At 35.6% G+C, this 17,652-nt stretch overlaps 1 protein-coding gene across 1 annotated transcript in view; it reads left to right on the forward strand.

The window, feature by feature from the left end:
* The first annotated feature begins 2,361 nt into the window (after nt 1-2,361).
* SLC4A10 (solute carrier family 4 member 10) overlaps nt 2,362-17,652 on the forward strand; it is a 301,324-nt gene continuing 286,033 nt past the window's right edge. The window contains exon 1 of the mRNA XM_027590053.2: nt 2,362-2,655. Within this exon, the coding sequence (XP_027445854.1) occupies nt 2,608-2,655 (48 nt within the window). The 5' untranslated portion in view covers nt 2,362-2,607. The remainder of the gene's footprint in view (nt 2,656-17,652) is intronic.

The raw sequence follows: 17,652 nt of genomic DNA on the forward strand, positions 1-17,652 counted from the left end.
AATTCCCTTTGCATGGTTGGCTTGTGTCCTATTGCTACTTTTATTTCATTCTTCAGAGAGGAAAATTCCACATTAGTATTGCTCAGTATGACAGGAAATAGCATCAGTAGCACAGTGCCTTGCACATAGTAGGATTGACTGAATGAAAATTGTACTGTTAGCTCATTCTGGTAAAATGTCTGGAACATTCAGTTCCTTGGACATATTCAGTCTTTGTAATACTTAATGTTATGTTTGAAATTATGGCTGTCAAGTTGTGCTCATGAAATCTCACTGGGTTTCATTTTTAATCTAGAATCCAAGGAAGCTTAACTGTAGTGGAAAGAGCTCTGGACTTGGAGAAATGTAAAAGTTACCTGGGGTATTTTTCAAAAAGTATATCCCAGCTACTTCCTTTCTTAGCCTCCACCAAGGACATATCAGAATCTCCAAGGTGGACAGTATGTAGTTGGGGGGAAAAAAAAAGCTGCTCACACAAGTTGGATTTTCTCTTCCCTAACCTCTGTTCTTTTCACTTTCTGAGTTTGAAAATGAATGGAGAAGTTGATTTCCAAGGGCCTATCTGTAAAACTCTATGGTTTTGTTAGTAAAAATTCCACTCCCTAGTGATGCTTTTCTTCCCAGAAGTTATCTGTTCTATTGTTATCTTTTTCATTGGGACTTGTTTATTATGTGGAAATATTTTCTTAGGATATGGGCCTTAATTCTAAAGTGTTTAATTCTAAAGTCTTTAGAGTGTAAGATAGAAGTAGTGGGTTAAATGAGGAACACTTTCTTTCCCCACTTTTCTTTTTGCTAAGCTAGCATTCAGTGTCTTGGATCATAGAACTGTAGAGATATGGGCTTGCTGGATCTCTAGAAGTAGAATGTCTGCTGTTGAAACTCTGGCTAAGTCCTGTTATGTTGACAGAAATAGTAGCTCTAGCATATAGAGAACACTCAGGAAATAGTTGTTCCAGCAAAGTACCTATATGGTTTAATAATATACACTGTAGGAAAATATTGATTAAATGTAATTTAAAATACTATCTTATTTTTATTTTGCCTCTTGGAATAAAAAAGTCAGACTTTTTCATAGTTATATTTGAATTCTTTTTGAACAAATGTAAACTGGATGGCTTAGGGTTTCCTAATGAGATAGAAATAATCTTTCTAGAGAGGTTATCACTTTTCTTCTATTAAGTTGTTTGTGATAATCTACTATGGTCATGTGAGTGGAAAGAGAGCTTTTATTTATCAGTCCATGGTAGAAAGTCAAGTTGGACCCCAAATTAGCAAATTCCCAATCAGCATCTTGTTATTTAAGTCTTTGCTATTATCTCTATGTGCTGTGCACAGAGTTGCTACTCAAATATATTAATCATTATAGTTTATAAAAAATGTTTTCTTATCATCAAAATAATAGTTTATTATAAAGAATTGTATTGGGAAGGTAAACATGAAATTTATTAATGATTCCACCTATGAGGAATGTTGTGGAAAATTTTGGTGTGTTGCTGAAAATAATTTAATATTCACTCCTGCTGATGAATGTTTTTTAAATCTGGTGAAAATCTTATTTAAGATAAGCTATGTGAATAATTTTTAGTCATACTTGTTTAACTCCTCTTCATTTGTAACCTCTGTACTCAGTCTGGGATTCAGTGATACATGGGCTTCATTACTTAAAATACTCTGGATCTACAATTAATTCTGGGAAATATGTAGTCACTCAACAGCCATTATCACCTTCTTTTCCCTACAAAAGAGCTCCTCTGACTCATTTTCTCCCATGGATTAGAGAATCCTGTACTCCTCTTTTGTTGAGACTTTTAAGGCAAAAGCGTACATGCTTAGGCTACTCTTGTCAAATTCATTTTTTTTCAAAATGCTTGAATATCTTGATAATTGCTACTATCAAAATACTTTCTTTCCTTATTATTTTTATTGGGAAATCATAGAAAAATATATTTTATTTGTGATAGTGTGTGACTTACCCAAGTTTCTCATAATTAAAATATTGAAAGTATCTGTCTGCCCAATTCTTACTCAGTCAACAATGACTTAAATGATTTTGTTAATGCATAGTTCAGTCTCACTAAGGCATATCAATTTTGATGTCATCTTTTCTGTTTTTAAAGACCCCACGTACTCGGAGCAGGACATCTAGTACACCTTATTAACATCCTCTTGTTTGAACTATGCCTCCTCCTCTGTGGGGTTCTGGGAATGAAGTGTAGTACCTCAAAGTGTTAAAATCTGGCTGAGCTGGTTGGAGTCCCCCTTGGACGAGTCTGTATAAGAAGTTAGCATCTTAGGTGAGATTCTTAATGTCCACTAGACTTGCAGCATTGCAGGCTGTATTTTATACCAGTAGCCAGGTGTGGGCAGTGACACAGGGCTTGGGAGATCGCTCTTACCGGCCCAGGGATCCAAGGCATTCAGTGCAAAACCTGGCCAGCAGCCCGAGTGAGTAGGAGCCATGTGACTCTGGTGAGTTGGAGTGTGCAATTGCCTCCTGCTTCAGAGCTACCTGATCCGAATACTAAGCAGAGCGAGTGCCGGGCTGAGTGTAGGACATTGAAGACACTGCAGAGAAAGGTGCTTATTCCAGAGGCGTTACAAAACATGGAGATTAAAGACCAGGGAGCTCAAATGGAGCCGCTGCTGCCTACGGTAAGAGACAACCTGCTGTCACAGATTAACCGCGTTTGCTGCAAAACCTGTCAGGCAAGCGGTCGGCTGGCTAGATGCAGTGATCGTACTTTTGGGGTGGTGGATAGCTCCCACGACATATGGACAGGGGTCTCCTCCCATCTCGGGTGACTGAAATGCATAACGCAAAGCACATGATATTTTCCCCCCTCTTCTCAATATGGATGCACTACGGTGATGAAATGTCTCATGTCTGTTGCTGTTGGAAGAGATGGCTAGGTTTTAGCAGCAGGGGCAGCTGTGTGTCTCTCTTCCAGCCTGTTTCTGCCTATCTCTGTTTCTCAGGCTGTGCAGTGGTGGCTGAAGACCCTGCAAAGAAGCTCCCCCTTTTTTTTATCATATTCCATTCATGATAAATTTCTTCCCTATGCCTCACCCCCCTGGCAGTGAGGTAAGGGAATCTGCTGCTGTTGCAGCTCCAGAGATTTAGTCTGCAGAAACCAGGGGAAAGGAGAACAGGAGGATTTGTGTGTGTGTGTGTGTGTGTGTGTGTATTCTGTCAGTCTCTTAAAAGGAAATGTGTCATGGTTCACATACAAAGAAGGTGTGTGTTTTGGGGGGACAAGCAGACAATTTGGCATTGAATATCTGAAAGGTTCCTGAATTGTCATTTAGAAAAAGCCTGTTTATTTCTGGGTCTTAAGACACCTCCCTAGATCTAATTCTTGGGTAAGTTGTTGGTTTGCCTATCCTCTCCACAATCTCTCTGGCTGGCTCATAGACTTTGTAGCTCTTCAGGCAACATCTTTCTCAGTCTGGAGCAGCTGATGTTGCTGTGTTCAAGGAAAAAAAGAAAAACAACAACAACAACAGTATTTTCTTGACGCAACAGAAATGCCAAATGTAAGCTTCCAGCCATCTATCAGCACTATCACAGCTCAGAGCAGCAGAAATCTCCTCCCTGCGCCAAATGAGGAAGAGGGGCTCTTCTCAGCTCTCTGTTACTCAGGTTGGTGACCCACCTTGCAGACTAGGGACTGGCAGCAAGCTGTCCATTTCCAAGTCCATTTCTAGGCTTTGAACACATCTTTACATCAAATGATACCTCAGGGGGAGTGGGCAAATTCTGGGCCACTGTATTTTTAGGGCCTTACCTCTCCTGCTGGGCTCAAAATCTGCAAAAGATGCCAGTTTGCATCCGGAATTGGCTGTGGCTACTGAGCATGCTCAGTTCTCCTCAGGACGCTAGATTTGGGCCAGGAGGGAGCAGGAGGATGGGAAGAATGCAGACATCACTACCACGAATGGAGCCTAAATAAAGAGCAGGGGCAGTGAGGGAAAAAAGAAAGCATATCAATTAGCCTGCCTGCTTAAAAGTAGAGACATTTCTTTATGGATCAAAGTAGAGTTGTTTTATAAAAATGAGAGTAAAAGATTTGTCTATCTTCCCAAACTTGAATAGATACATAAATTAGGATTCTGTGGGTACTCAGAATAAAGAATGACAAACATACCAGAGAACAATTGTTCCTTGGATAAAAGGAAGGAACTATACATAGGAATTGAGGGATGGAGATTTAGTAAAGGTTAGGATATAGGGAAAAAACCCTTTTAGTAGGGGGAAGGGGTTTGGAAGTTGTCCTAGAAAAGCAGGCTGAAGTCAGTTTGGTGTGGTATATGAGTTGCCACTTGTAGGGAACACTTAAAGGGTTTGGGACGAAATGAGGATTAACAAGATGGATTTAGAAGGGGATAACATTACTGTGCTAGATGGGCAATCAGAGTGTGGCTTAAAGGAACAGAGAAAATACAAGTGTGGCTAGAAAAGAAGGTTTATAATCAGTCTGATGGAAATTTTTGAAGAGTCAAAGATTGCATTTTATGTGCATAATGGCCAGGTACAGAATAGTTCCATAGTTCCATAGCTTAATGGCAAAAGAAGATCATGCTAGCAGTTCATTATATGAAAAAGAAACTGGAGAGGCTAAAAAGGATGCTGAATTACTGGCCTACTTTTATATTTATATAGTATTTTCAGTTTTTCCAATTGCTTTTATGCCCCCCCTTTTTAGTTTTCAAAACAATCATGTTAAGTAAAGCAGATTTTATTATTTTAATTTTAAAAATGAGAAATTGAGGCACAAGGAGTTGGAATGACATGTCTAAGGTCACACAGTATTGAAGCCAGGACTAGAATATAGGTCTTCTAAAACTAGTTCAGAAAAAAAGCACTTTTTCTTTTTCTTTTTTTTTACATTACATTATTAATCAGTCTTATCATAATCGGATCCTGGACTGGAGTTTTTCTACTTGGAAGAGAAAGGAAGAAATAGCTTTAGGACTCTGTTTTAGAAAATTAATCAGATGACTTTGCAAATAATTATGTAAGAGGCAATATGGCATAGTACTTAAAAACAGTCTAGTAGGTCTCAGCACTGCTATTTATGTGCTCTATGATCTTGGGGACGTGATAAGCCTTAGTTTCTTCAGCTGAAAAATGGGAAGGGAATGGTACATATCTCTTGGGTTTTGTAAGGAGTGATTCAAATAATCAATGTGAAGTATCTGTAATTTAGTAAGTTCTCAATAAAAGTTAGCTGCTAGTAGGGAGGAAAGGGAGGCAAACATTCTTTTTAAGCCTCCAAGGTTTACCTTCATTTACTGTATATAAAGTTCGTTTTAAGGGTGTGAGTGAAGGAGGTCCTGACATGTTTCCTTTTTTTCCTCAGTCCTCCCTAGAGAGCTTTAAAGATAATTTTCTTTTGTTGGGTGAGGCATCTTTGCATTTTATAGGCCCTTGTCACTCTAAAGGTTAGGATGTTCTGCTCTTCTAGGCCCAGAATACAGTCTGGCCTTGATAGCACCTGAAGCTATGGATCAAACTGTGTTCAGAAGATTCCTCCATTTATTAAAAGTCTATTGTTGGCCAGACATTTTCTTGGGGCTGGGAATACAGCACTGAACATCTTAGATGGACAAAAACCCTGTCCACATGGAGCTCACAATCTAGCTAGTCTATAGATAGAGCTTTATTTAACTTGTTGAGAAAAAGTGCTGTTTTCTCCTCAACTATTTAATCATTGTTATAAGCTGTTTGACATCGGTGGATATGGAGACTATATGTCATAGTAATGATGGTGATATCACTTCAGTGAAGATAGAATTAATCTTTTGAAATGAAGCCAGGAATTTAGGATATTGCATAGGACTTCAAATTTTTCATTGACATTCAGAGTTGAATTTGCTTCTAGGAGTAACCTGACAATCTTTAAATTACTAGACCATGGAAGAGACTTATAGGAGAATATTTTTATAACAAGTATTTTTATCTCATGCCACTTAATTTTGGGTGATATTGTAGTGGTTCCATGTTGGATCCTTTCTAAAATTCTGCTGTCCTAAAAGGAACTTATTTTAAGTTGAACTTGCTTATAAAACTGCCCTGACGTATGGAACTAGAGTAAAGATCACTTTTTAAAGGTAATTTGTTGGTGTAGAGTAGATGGTGGAATATGGTACTTTTTAAAATGCTAATTCTAGATTTCCTTTTTTGTCTTTAAAGATTTTATTTATTTATTCATGAAGGACAGAGAGAGAGAGAGAGAGAGGCAGAGGGAGAAGCAGACTCCCAAGGAGCAGGGAGCCCGATGCGGGACTTGATCCCAGGACCCTGGGATCATGACCTGAGCCGAAGGCAGACGCTTAACCATCTGAGCCACCCAGGCACCCTAATTCTAGATTTCCAGATGGCCCAATTTATTGCTTTATTTGTGAAAAAAAGTTATGAAAAATCTTCTGTATTATTAAATTAAGGAAAGGGAAATGGGACTAAAATGTCAAATAACAAAAAGAATACATAAGTTGGCTAAGTAATATTGGTATTTTTATTTTACTTAAATTGTAATTTAGATTATAATACTAATTTAATGAAAACTTACTCTCGTAGTAATACATAGGAAGCAAGATGCCATATAAGAAATCAATTCTCCTTTTCCCCTTTATAACTTGAATTATTACTCTACAGTGGTGAGTGACTATAGAAATAAACATATGTATAGGATGCTAAGGTAGCTAATGAGTGGTAGAGTCTAAAGCCTACAAGTATTAAGTTTATGCTAAAAATATTGAAGTCAGATGAGGAAGTGAGATCGCTTTTCATGGAGAATTAGAAAATATCTGGACAAAGTTCTGGAATTCAGATAGAGTCAGCGAGCATTGCCAAAAAAATATTCACACTTCCAAGATATCATTTCTTTCTAACCTTGGGATGATGGTTGCTTCAGAAGTCTAAACAGGGCAAGACAGACTACAGTGTATTGCAAGATGCTTCAAGTGAATGGGGAAATGTGGGTGCCATGCTCAACACTTCTGTGTAGAGAAACTCTACCCTTCCTTCCATTCTCATACCTCATAGGATACCTGACACTTGATCATTTGGCTTTCTGTGAGAATACCACTTTCAATCTGTAGAGTACTATTAGTTAAGTTTTATTTATTTTTAGATAAAATAAATGTAAATTAAAGTTCTAATATATTGTCTCACGTAAAAGAGTGTTTCGGATACCCCTTGGAGGTATGTTGCTCATTTAGAAAAAGGGAATAACTAGTATTTAATGCATCTATTTTATGGAGTCATAAATGTTTTGGTCAGAAAAGGACTATAAAGCTCAATTGCATATTTTGGACTAACTCCTTAATTTACACATGGTGAAACTGGATACCAAAGAGATAAGAAGATGTATTTAAGGTCATTCTGCTTACACTAGTTAATGGCAGAGCTTGGCCTAGAGTCCAAATCTCTTGTTTCTTTCCATCTTTGTATAGTCCCTCTTCTATTTTTTTAAAGATCTTATTTATTTATTTGACACAGAGAGAGAGAGAGAGAGCGCACAAATAGGCAGAGCGACAGGGAGAGGGAGAAGCAGGATCACCCTGGGATCATGACCGGAGCTGAAGGCAGATGCTTAACCGACTGAGCCACCCAGGCGCCCCTGTGTAGTCCCTCTTCTAGCATAGAGTAATATCTGAGTGCCAGATTAAAATGACGATGGTAATTAGACAATCCTTATGAAGTGATAAGAAATATTGTCTCAGGCTCACAACTAAGCACAGACATCTCTAGTCTTCATGATGATTCTGAAAGGTTGCTAATGTTATCCAGCCTTACAAGTAAGAAACTGAGGCTGAGAAGATTGAGTAAGTTACCCAGATTCACATAGCTAATACGTACTGAGCTAGGATTTGAAAATATTGCATCTAATTAAAAAGTGACTGTTCTCTTTAATTAGAACCAATTAAAAAATAAAAGGAATACCATTATAAAATGGGCTTTCTCATCTACCTCTTCAAAAGTGAAAATACTCTGATATAAGATCTTATAAAATTAAGATACTGCAGGCCACATATTGCATGATTCCATTTATATAAAAACTTAAGAATAAGCAAATCCTTAGAGACTAAAGTAGATTAGTGGTTGCCAGAGCCTGGGGCAAAATTGAAGAGTGATTGCTAACATCTATGGGTTTCTTTTTTGAGTGATGGAAACATTTTGGTGTTACATAGTGGTGATGTTTGTATAACGTTGTGAATTATACTGAATTGTATACTGCAAAATGTCAAATTTTACCTAAAAAATATCGCAAAAAATGTAAGTTATTGTTTAATCATTATCACTAATAGGGAAAAAATTGAGGATCTACACAGTTCTTATGTAAGTCATATTTATATAAATCAAGAAAAGGGCAAGTGGAATATATTCATGAAAATTTACAATGCACATAATACATATACACATATGCACGCACACACACACCCTGGATAGTCTTTACCACAAAATTTATTCTTTTTGTCAAGACAATGCTGAGGTTGGTCAGGGTTTCAGTAAACTATTTTCAGACCTAGAGGTCTTTTGGAATATATCTTCAAAGCTGAGTTATGAGAGTATATAGCATATCCTATGTGTGGCAGAGGAAGATAACTATTTAACTTGGGTCAAATTGTTATTTTTTTCCCTCCAAATCATTTTTCTGAACTTTCTCTTGATATACTTTAAACTTTAACATAAGGAACATCAAAACACCTAAATTTCTAGGAAAATATATTTTTTTCCATTATACCTCACTTTGTGTTACCAACATTTTTTTAAGGCCATTGTTGGTCTAGCCTCATATAGTGTCATGTTACTATAGACTATAATAAATTCCAAGGAAAACATCGATTCATTATCAGTCATTTTATAGTGATTTTCAAAGTATGTTTCTTCTAAGATCTTATGATGCTTAAGGAGATTTTTTACATATAATAAATGCATATAATATATACATATATATAATTTACATATCATAAAATTCTCCTACTGTAAATGTACAATTCAATGATTGTCAGTAAATTTACAGAGCTGAGCAACCATCACTGCAATCCGTTTTAGAACATTTCATTGTCCCAAAAGCTTTCTTCAGCCCATGTGTAGTTAACATCCACTTCTGACCCTAGGCAATAATTAATCTACATTTTGCTGATTTGCTTTTTGCCTCTGTAGGTTTGCCTTTTCTGGACATTTAACATAAGTAGAATTGTACAATAGGTAGTCTTTTGCATCTGGCTATTTTCACTTAAGTGAGCCATTCTTGACGTCCATTCATGTTGTAGCATGTATCAGAAGTTTGTTCCTTTTATTGCTGGAAAGTATCACATTGAGAGTTTGGTCATTTGTATAGTTTCTAACTTTAGGCTATTATAAATGGTGCTGCTATAAATTTTCATGTATATGTCTCTGTGTGAACACATATTTACATTTCTCTTGGATCGAGTCCTATGAGTGGAATTACTGGATCATATAATGAGTTTATGTATAATGTTCAAAGAAATTGCGAGACTCTTTTTCAAAGAGGTTGTGCCATTTTACATATACCACCTGTACCATAATATAAAGGTTTTGATTTCTCCACATTTTTGCCAACACTTGATATTGTTTGTCTTCTTGACTGGTCATTTTAATGAGTGTGACGTGGTATGCTGTTGTGATTTTGATTTGCATTTTCATAATGAGTAATTGTCTTAGTCCATTTGGTTACTGTAACAAAATATCATAGACTGGGTGGTTATTAACAATAAAAATTTATTTTGCACAGTTCTGGAGGCTAGGAAGGCCAGGATCATAGAGCAGCAGGCTTGGTATCTGGTGAGAGCCCATTCCTGGTTTATAGATGGGCATCTTTTGGCTGTGTTCTCACATGGCAGAAGGGGAGGAGAGCTCCCTGGGACCTCTTTTATAAAAGACCTACCCAAAGGCCCTAACTTCTAATAGCATGACTTTGAGGGCTAGGTTCCAATATACGAATTTTGGGGAAACAAAAACATTCAGTCTATAGCACTAATGATGTTGAACGTCTTTTTATGTGCTTATTTAGCCATTTATATATCTTCTTTGATGAAATGTCTATTAAAATATTTTGTTCATTTTCAAGTTGGTTATTTTGTTGTCTTCTTGACTTAAAAGAGTTTTCTTTACTTTTTTAATTTTTTTAAAAGAATTTTATTTATTTATTTGACAGAGAGAGACAAAGCGAGAGAAGGAACATGAGCACGGGGAGTGGGAGAGGGAGAAGCAGGCTTCCTGCTGAGCAGGGAACCCGACCTGGGGCTTGATCCCAGAAAACTGGGATCATGACCTGAGCCGAAGGCAGATGCTTAACGACTGAGCCACCCAGGCGCCCCAAGAATTTTCTTTTATATATATATACATATATATATATTGGATACAACTTCCTTTTCAGAAATACGATTTGCAAATATTTTCTCACTGTCTGGCCTTGTCTTAACTTTCTTAATGGTGACTTTTGGAATACAAAAGTTTTTAATTTTGACAAAGTGCAGTTTATCAATTTTTTTCTTTTATTGATTGTGCTTTTGGTATTGAATTTAAGAAATCGGCCTAAATCAAGCCCACAAAGATTTTTATTGTATTTTTTTCCTAGGAGTTTTATAGTTTTGATTCTTGCATATAGATCAATGATCTGTTTTGAGTTAATTTTTGTGTATGGTGTGAAGTTAGAGTCTAAATTCTTTGCATTGGGGCGCCTGGGTGGCTCAGTCGTTGGGCGTCTGCCTTCGGCTCGGGTCATGGTCCCAGAGTCCTGGGATCGAACCCTGCATCGGGCTCCCTGCTCCGCAGGCAAGCCTGCTTCTGCCCTCTCCCACTCCCTCTGCTTGTGTTCCCTCTCTCGCTGTGTCTCTCTCTGTCAAATAAATAAATAAAATCTTTAAAAAAATAAATAAATTCTTTGCATATATATATATATCCAATTACCCAAGCACCATTTGTGGGAAAGGCCACCTTTTTCCATTGAATTTTCTTGCCAGCTTTGTTGAAAGTAACTATCAATAGAAGGTCATTTTTTCTGGGCTCTGAGTTCTGTTCTGTTTATCTATGTGCATTTCCTTACCCTAATACCACATTGTCTTGATTATTGAGGTTTCATGTGAAATTTGAAATCAAGTGATTAAGTTCTTCATCTTTGTTCTTCTTTTTCTAAATTGTTTTGGCTATTTTAGGTTCTTTGTATTTCTATATGAATTTTAGGATCTACTTACTGATTTCTCCAAAAAAAAACCTGTAAAGATTTTGATAGGGATTGTTTTAAACTTACAGATCAATCTGGGGAGAATTGCCATCTTGGCAATATTGAGTCTTACAAAACACATACATGGACTGTCTCTCTATGTATTTAGATCTTTAATTTCTTGTGACAATGTTTTATAGTTTTATTTTCTTTTTAGTGAGGACTTCTAAGTACTATATCAAGGATGACACAAAAATTTCTGGATGCCATTTACATACAAGTTCTATGTTAAGCTTAGGCCATTTCCAAATAGTTCAGGACTCCAAGGGTCTTCCAAGAGAATGGAAATAGTGATTAATCTATGGGATTGAGTGAGATAGAGGGATAAAGTATTATAGCCAAAGACTTGGTATGGTTTTGACTTAGTGATAAAGTCCTTACATCAGTATCATCAAGACTTGATGATTCATCATGAATATTATGCTCTAAGGATCTAATAAGCAAGTTTTTTTTTAAGAAGAATTTTCCCATTGCATATTGAATGTGTTAGGTTGCTGGAGTGCCTCCAACATTTATTGTACCTATGCTTCTTCTAGCTTATTCTGAGAAACCAATATTATTTAGAGAAGGTGATTGCTTCCTAAAGCCTTTTTTTTTTATTAATGGGGCTTTGATATCAAAGATGATAACCTAGTCACATTCCAGAAAGCAAGTGCCATAAAAAGTAGTTAGGTATATAACTGCCAGATGGAATGAAAACAGCTCTGCTGATGAAGCACATTTCATTATTGTTAGATTCACTCTGTTCCTTTCATAAGTACAGAGGTGATTTTCTGTTGATATTTAAGCTGCTCTTGGAATAAGCCTATCCAAACTCTTCTGATTTGCTCAGAAACAAGATTGTGGTTAAAAAATGGAAAAACATGTAGACCATGTAGACATCAAGACATAGACCTAATGTATAATTTAATTTGTTATTTAAGTGCATATCATGTACTTCATATTTTATTAATGAGTAATGTTATGATATAAATGCCTTCCAAAAATCTGAAATTATATAATTTTACAAAGCACTTCCAGGAGATATTTTTTTTTCCTCCTAAACAAAGGGATTGTTATTGAAACTTTAAACTCAAGCTGCATCAGAATCATTAGGAGGGCTCATTAAAAATGCAAGTTCTGGGACTTACTGAAACTTGAAGACTTGATTATCAAGGAGGTGGTGCCAATAAACAAGAAATATAAAAACTGCCTAGGTGATTCTTATGTACACTAGAGTTTGAGAACATTTACCTTAAAAAATTAACTGAAAACTTATAGTATGTCTGAATTGTTTTAGCTCTGGGAATGCTAGAAGACCAAAACTTCCAAAAAAAAAATAGAGCTATTTTTTATAGATCATAATGGATTACAAAATTGCTTACTGCTTATTTTACTTATTAGCATTTATGACATATTACATATCACTTTGCAATTTATATGTATATATAAAATTACTTTACTTATATATAAATACACATACATAGAACTTGTTTCCTTAATTAGAGTGCTAGATTCTTAAAAGCAGAGTCTATTTCACGTAATTGTGTGCTGCTCTCTAACAGAGCCAAGTGCAAGCAAGTCCTTCTTAAACATATCATGGGTAATATATAATATATATATTATATTAAGCAGCAACATTAGTAGACATCAGTTGTCAAGAGTTTAAACTTTGTTGTCACACCGTTCTGTTTCAATTAAGTATGTATGCCAGCTTTGACAAATTTCCCAGCTGTTCACAGCCTCATTTTTCTTACCTATAAAATAGGAATGATAACAATAATAATACCTACTTCACAGGCTCATGAGAATCAATAAATTATGTACATAATTATGTATACACATTCATATAAGAGTTATACTGTTTGGAAGAATTACTCAAAAATGATAGCTATCATTGGTATGACTACTGGAGTAATATTCTTCTTTGATTGAAAATAACTGCACCAAAGATTTTCATACCCAATATGTATAGTTAATTCAATAACGAATTATTGATTTAATAATGCTTAGTCAATAACTTGGTTTATCCATTTGAGAGTAATAAGATGCAAGCCAATAATATAATCTGGTAAGCATAATAAAATATATTTTTCCTAATTCTAAAATTAATACTTATTTTTTAAAGTGGGTTAGAAAACAGAAAAGCAAATATAAAAGAAAAAATTCATTTTGTTAATTTTTAGCTTCTTAATTTGAGACAAATTTTGCACACAGTAATTGGAACAATAGTACAAAGAGTTCCCATATACCTTTCATTCACTTTGCCATAATATTAACATCTTACATAACTATAGTTAATAATCAAAAGGAAATGAACATTAGTACAATTCTGTTAAATGAACCACAGTATTTATTAGGATATCAAAGGACTAATATCATTTTTCTGTTCTAGGATCCTATTTTGTGTTTAGGTATCATGTCTCTTTAATCATCTCCAATTTGTTATTCCCCTACCTTTCATAACCTTGACACTCTTGAAGTATACAGGGCATTTTTTTTTGGTAGATTCTCCATTTGTGTTTGTGAGGTTCTCATAATGAGATTGGGGTTATGCATTTATTGTCAAGAATACCACTGAAGTGATGCTTCCTTCTCAGTGAGTTATATCAGGGGATAGATGAAGTCTTATCTTGGGGGATGTTAACCTTGATTAGGGAGGTCTCTGCTGGGTTTTCTTTTTTTTTTTTTAAAGATTTTATTTATTTATTTATTTGACAGAGAGAGACACAGGGAGAGAGGGAACACAAGCAGGGGGAGTGGAGAGGGAGAAGCAGGCCTCCCGCTGAGCAGGGAGCCCGATGTGGGGCTCAATCCCAGCACCCTGGGACCATGACCTGAGCCGAAGGCAGACGCTTAACGACTGAGCCACCTAGGCGCCCCTCTGCTGGGTTTTCGACTGTAAAATTAAAAATCTCTGCTTTGTAATAATGAATATCTTGAGGAGATACTTGAAGACCATTGCGAATGTCCTATTTTTCCTCAACTCTTTGCCCACAAATTTTAGTGTTCATCAGTGACTATTTCCTGCTTATTATTTACGTATTACTGTGGTATCTGCCTAGTGATGATTTTCTGTCTCATTCTTTCTGTGTTCAGAAATTAGGTTTTTTTCTGTAGGGAAGAGCTGTCACATAGCCTCCATTTATTCATTCAATTGCTCATTTCAGTATGGACTCAGAGCTATTTATTTTATTCTACGGGCCATATTCTAACACTCTCACTTCCAGTTTTGTTGCTCCCGTGCTTTCACCTTTGGACATTAGGAGCTCCTTCAACAAGCTCTCATTCTTTTTGAGCACTTCCTTAGTGTTTGGCGCTAAGATTTCCCAGGGTCATCTTGTATTTTTTCTGCCTCAGCCCCGGAATTGGTAATTTCTTCAAGGAGCTACTAGGCTAATTTTTGAGGCTACATATAAATATTGCCCAAATTCCTTCCAGAAAGATTATAGAACCAGTTTTTATTTCCACTAGAAGCCTCACAGGTATTTTTAAAACGTTGGCAATTGACAACATTTTGCTAACACTTTCTTTTGTATTCCATTTGCAACTTTACTATAGTTTGTGTTTCTCTCTGAAGTATTTTTTTTTTTTTTAAATCACAGTTCTGAAGACTGTTGAACGATTTGGAAAATTCTTCAGTTTGTTCACCTTACTCAAATTATTACCAAAATTCTGCTTATAGTTACTAGCTTATCTTTTTTTTTATATATAGGGCTCCTTTGTACAGTGAAGATATGAAACTCTAGCCCCATCATTGCAGATCCATACTAGATAACATTTTGGCCATGAAAATTTTCAGTCATCTTGAATGAATGAGATATTTCCCCTACTTCTTCAAAACCACAGACATTCTTTAAAAAATTTTTTTAAGAATGAAGTTCATAGAGGTCTATTTCACAAGCTGTTTCAGTGTCTTACCCTTTTTCTCAGCCTAACTGATTATTAGTCTATGATAGGCACTCAGGTTTTATTTGTTGTATTAAGATGATTCTTATGTACAGCACTTTCATCTTTACCACTCCTTAAGAAGAGACTGTCATTCTTATTTGAACCATCCAGGACCTTTCATGTCACCAAAACCATGTTGAAGAAGTACCTGAAGATCCTGATGACAAACTTGACAAAAGTAAAATTCTTAGACCTTTCTATATGTTGTTACTTAAATAAAACATGATGATTTGGACTGTGCTCATAACTCTCTGATTTAATAATTCTTTTTATCTTTATGTGGCTTGAAAAATATAATTAGTTCTTAAGAACTGATATTAGGGTTAATTTACTTTAATTCAAGTAATTTAGTAAACAGTTATACAACAGAAATTGTTTTACATTTGTCTTGGCATTGTAAGCTAGTACTTTCTATTTAGTTTTTAACATAAATATCCATTATAAATGGTTATCATAAGAACTAAACAACAAAAAATCTTGAACATCCACTCTTTTAGCTTGATATTAGAAACTGCTTAGATACTAGTGCCAGTCTAATAAAGGAGCTGGTATTTCCAGTACAGACCATTTCTGTAACATAAAGTAATATAATATCTTGCCAAATCTTTATGAGGACAAAAATGCAGAAATGAGGAACTTAATATCAACTTTGTCTGCTTAAAAGATCAGTGAAGCTTTCTCATAATTCAGGAAATTTTAACTATGGTATATCCATTTAAAACATGCTGAATCAGCCTTGAACCCAGCTTTGAAAGATCAGCCTTTCACGAAATTACTTCAAGTAGCTTATAATTTCACTTATTCCCTTTCATGATTTAAAAATATTATTCCATTTCCTTTTACATACTTCCTTATATCTCTTTGATTAGGAATACTGAATTATATGGCTTTCTCTTCTAAACAGATTTCTCCCATCTTTAGAAATGGTTGTTTGATCTGGCACAGGTTAAAAAAGGGCTTATATCTTTGATTCCCTAGGACAGTGATGTATCTCAGTGCAAAGTATCTAGTTAGCTCAGTAGCTCTCTTGATTTCAAGTAGGTCAAATATTTTAGAATGAATTCTACTACCTAACTTTCATGGTTACATTGAAACTTTTGACATTAGAATAAATTTTTCTTGGAAAAATATACTTTCCTGGTGTTTCTCTTGGTTCCTAAAATATCTTGAAAAGGGAATGAAGAGGATTCAAAAGTTTATTGAATTGCAGATTGTTCCATAAAACAATAATTTGGTGATTATGTTTCAATAATTTATTAACACATATTTATATTTATCTCAAAAAGTACCTGTATATTTAGAGAACAAGAAGCATGAGTGCTTCACAAAATGCGATTGAACTTTAATACAAACATTAATATATGAACGGTTCATATATTTTAATGAATCTAAAACTTTAATTGATTCAATTACATTAATTACCTTTATGGCAGCTTTCCTGTTAGATGAGAATGGAGGAGGTAAACAAGTAGCTTTTCTGTTTTTTAAGAAATGCAGCAAAGATTCCACCTACATAGGATGTTATAGTAAAATGTGCCAATCATGGGCTTAAGAAACATTTTGCACTGTTTTGGTAATGTCTTTGTGCAGAAAATCCACGATAAAGGGAGAATCAGATCACTACAAATAAATAAGACTCAAAGATAATTCAGATTATCTTTTTAAGTCAATAGTTTCAGTGTTCTGTGGGCTTTTATGATATGGTCAGTCAGGTGTGGCCACAAAAAGAGACACAGATGAGGGGGAGGAAAACAAAAATTTTCGTCCTTAGCGACCATTCTTCAAAGACAAAAAGACCACACAAACTAAACACAATAAAACTTATTTATTAAAGATTTGGGGAACTTTTCGGACTACAATTTGAAATGACAAGGAGGTTACAATAAGATAAGGACAAGATGGGTCTTAATCCATCTAGCGTTTCACAAAAGTGATTAGACATGCGAGAGTTAGAGACCATTTGATTTTCAGAAGTAATAATTGAATACTCAGAAACAATTGAGGAGGACATTATGCTAAGTGAAGTAAGCCAGACACAGAAAGACAGATACTGCATGATCTCACATATATGCAGAATCTAAAATAGTCAAACACGCAGAAGCAGAGAGTAGAAGAGTGGTTGTGGGGAGAAGAGGGTAGGGGGAGGTGTGGGTCAAACGTACAAGGTTTTAATTATGCAAAATAACACAGGAGAGTCTCAGAAAAGCCATGTTATACTGACAGGTCTTTGGAAAGGGTCTTGCTACATGCTTTGCAGGGGCAAGGGGAAGTGCTCGCTTTTGGTCAGATGGCAGGGGACAGGAGCAAGGAAAAGTTTAGGCCAGAGCCTTTATATGGAAAGGCAAGGCAAAGCAAGCCAGAATAAACAGTTTAGAATTGTCTAGTTTAAATAATTCTGGTGGGCTTTGGGCTATAGATGTGGTCTCTGGTTGCCTGGTACCTGGCCCTGGGATGATTTAGGGCAGAA

Source organism: Zalophus californianus, chromosome 3 (assembly GCF_009762305.2).
Source record: "Zalophus californianus isolate mZalCal1 chromosome 3, mZalCal1.pri.v2, whole genome shotgun sequence".
Taxonomy (NCBI): domain Eukaryota; kingdom Metazoa; phylum Chordata; class Mammalia; order Carnivora; family Otariidae; genus Zalophus; species Zalophus californianus.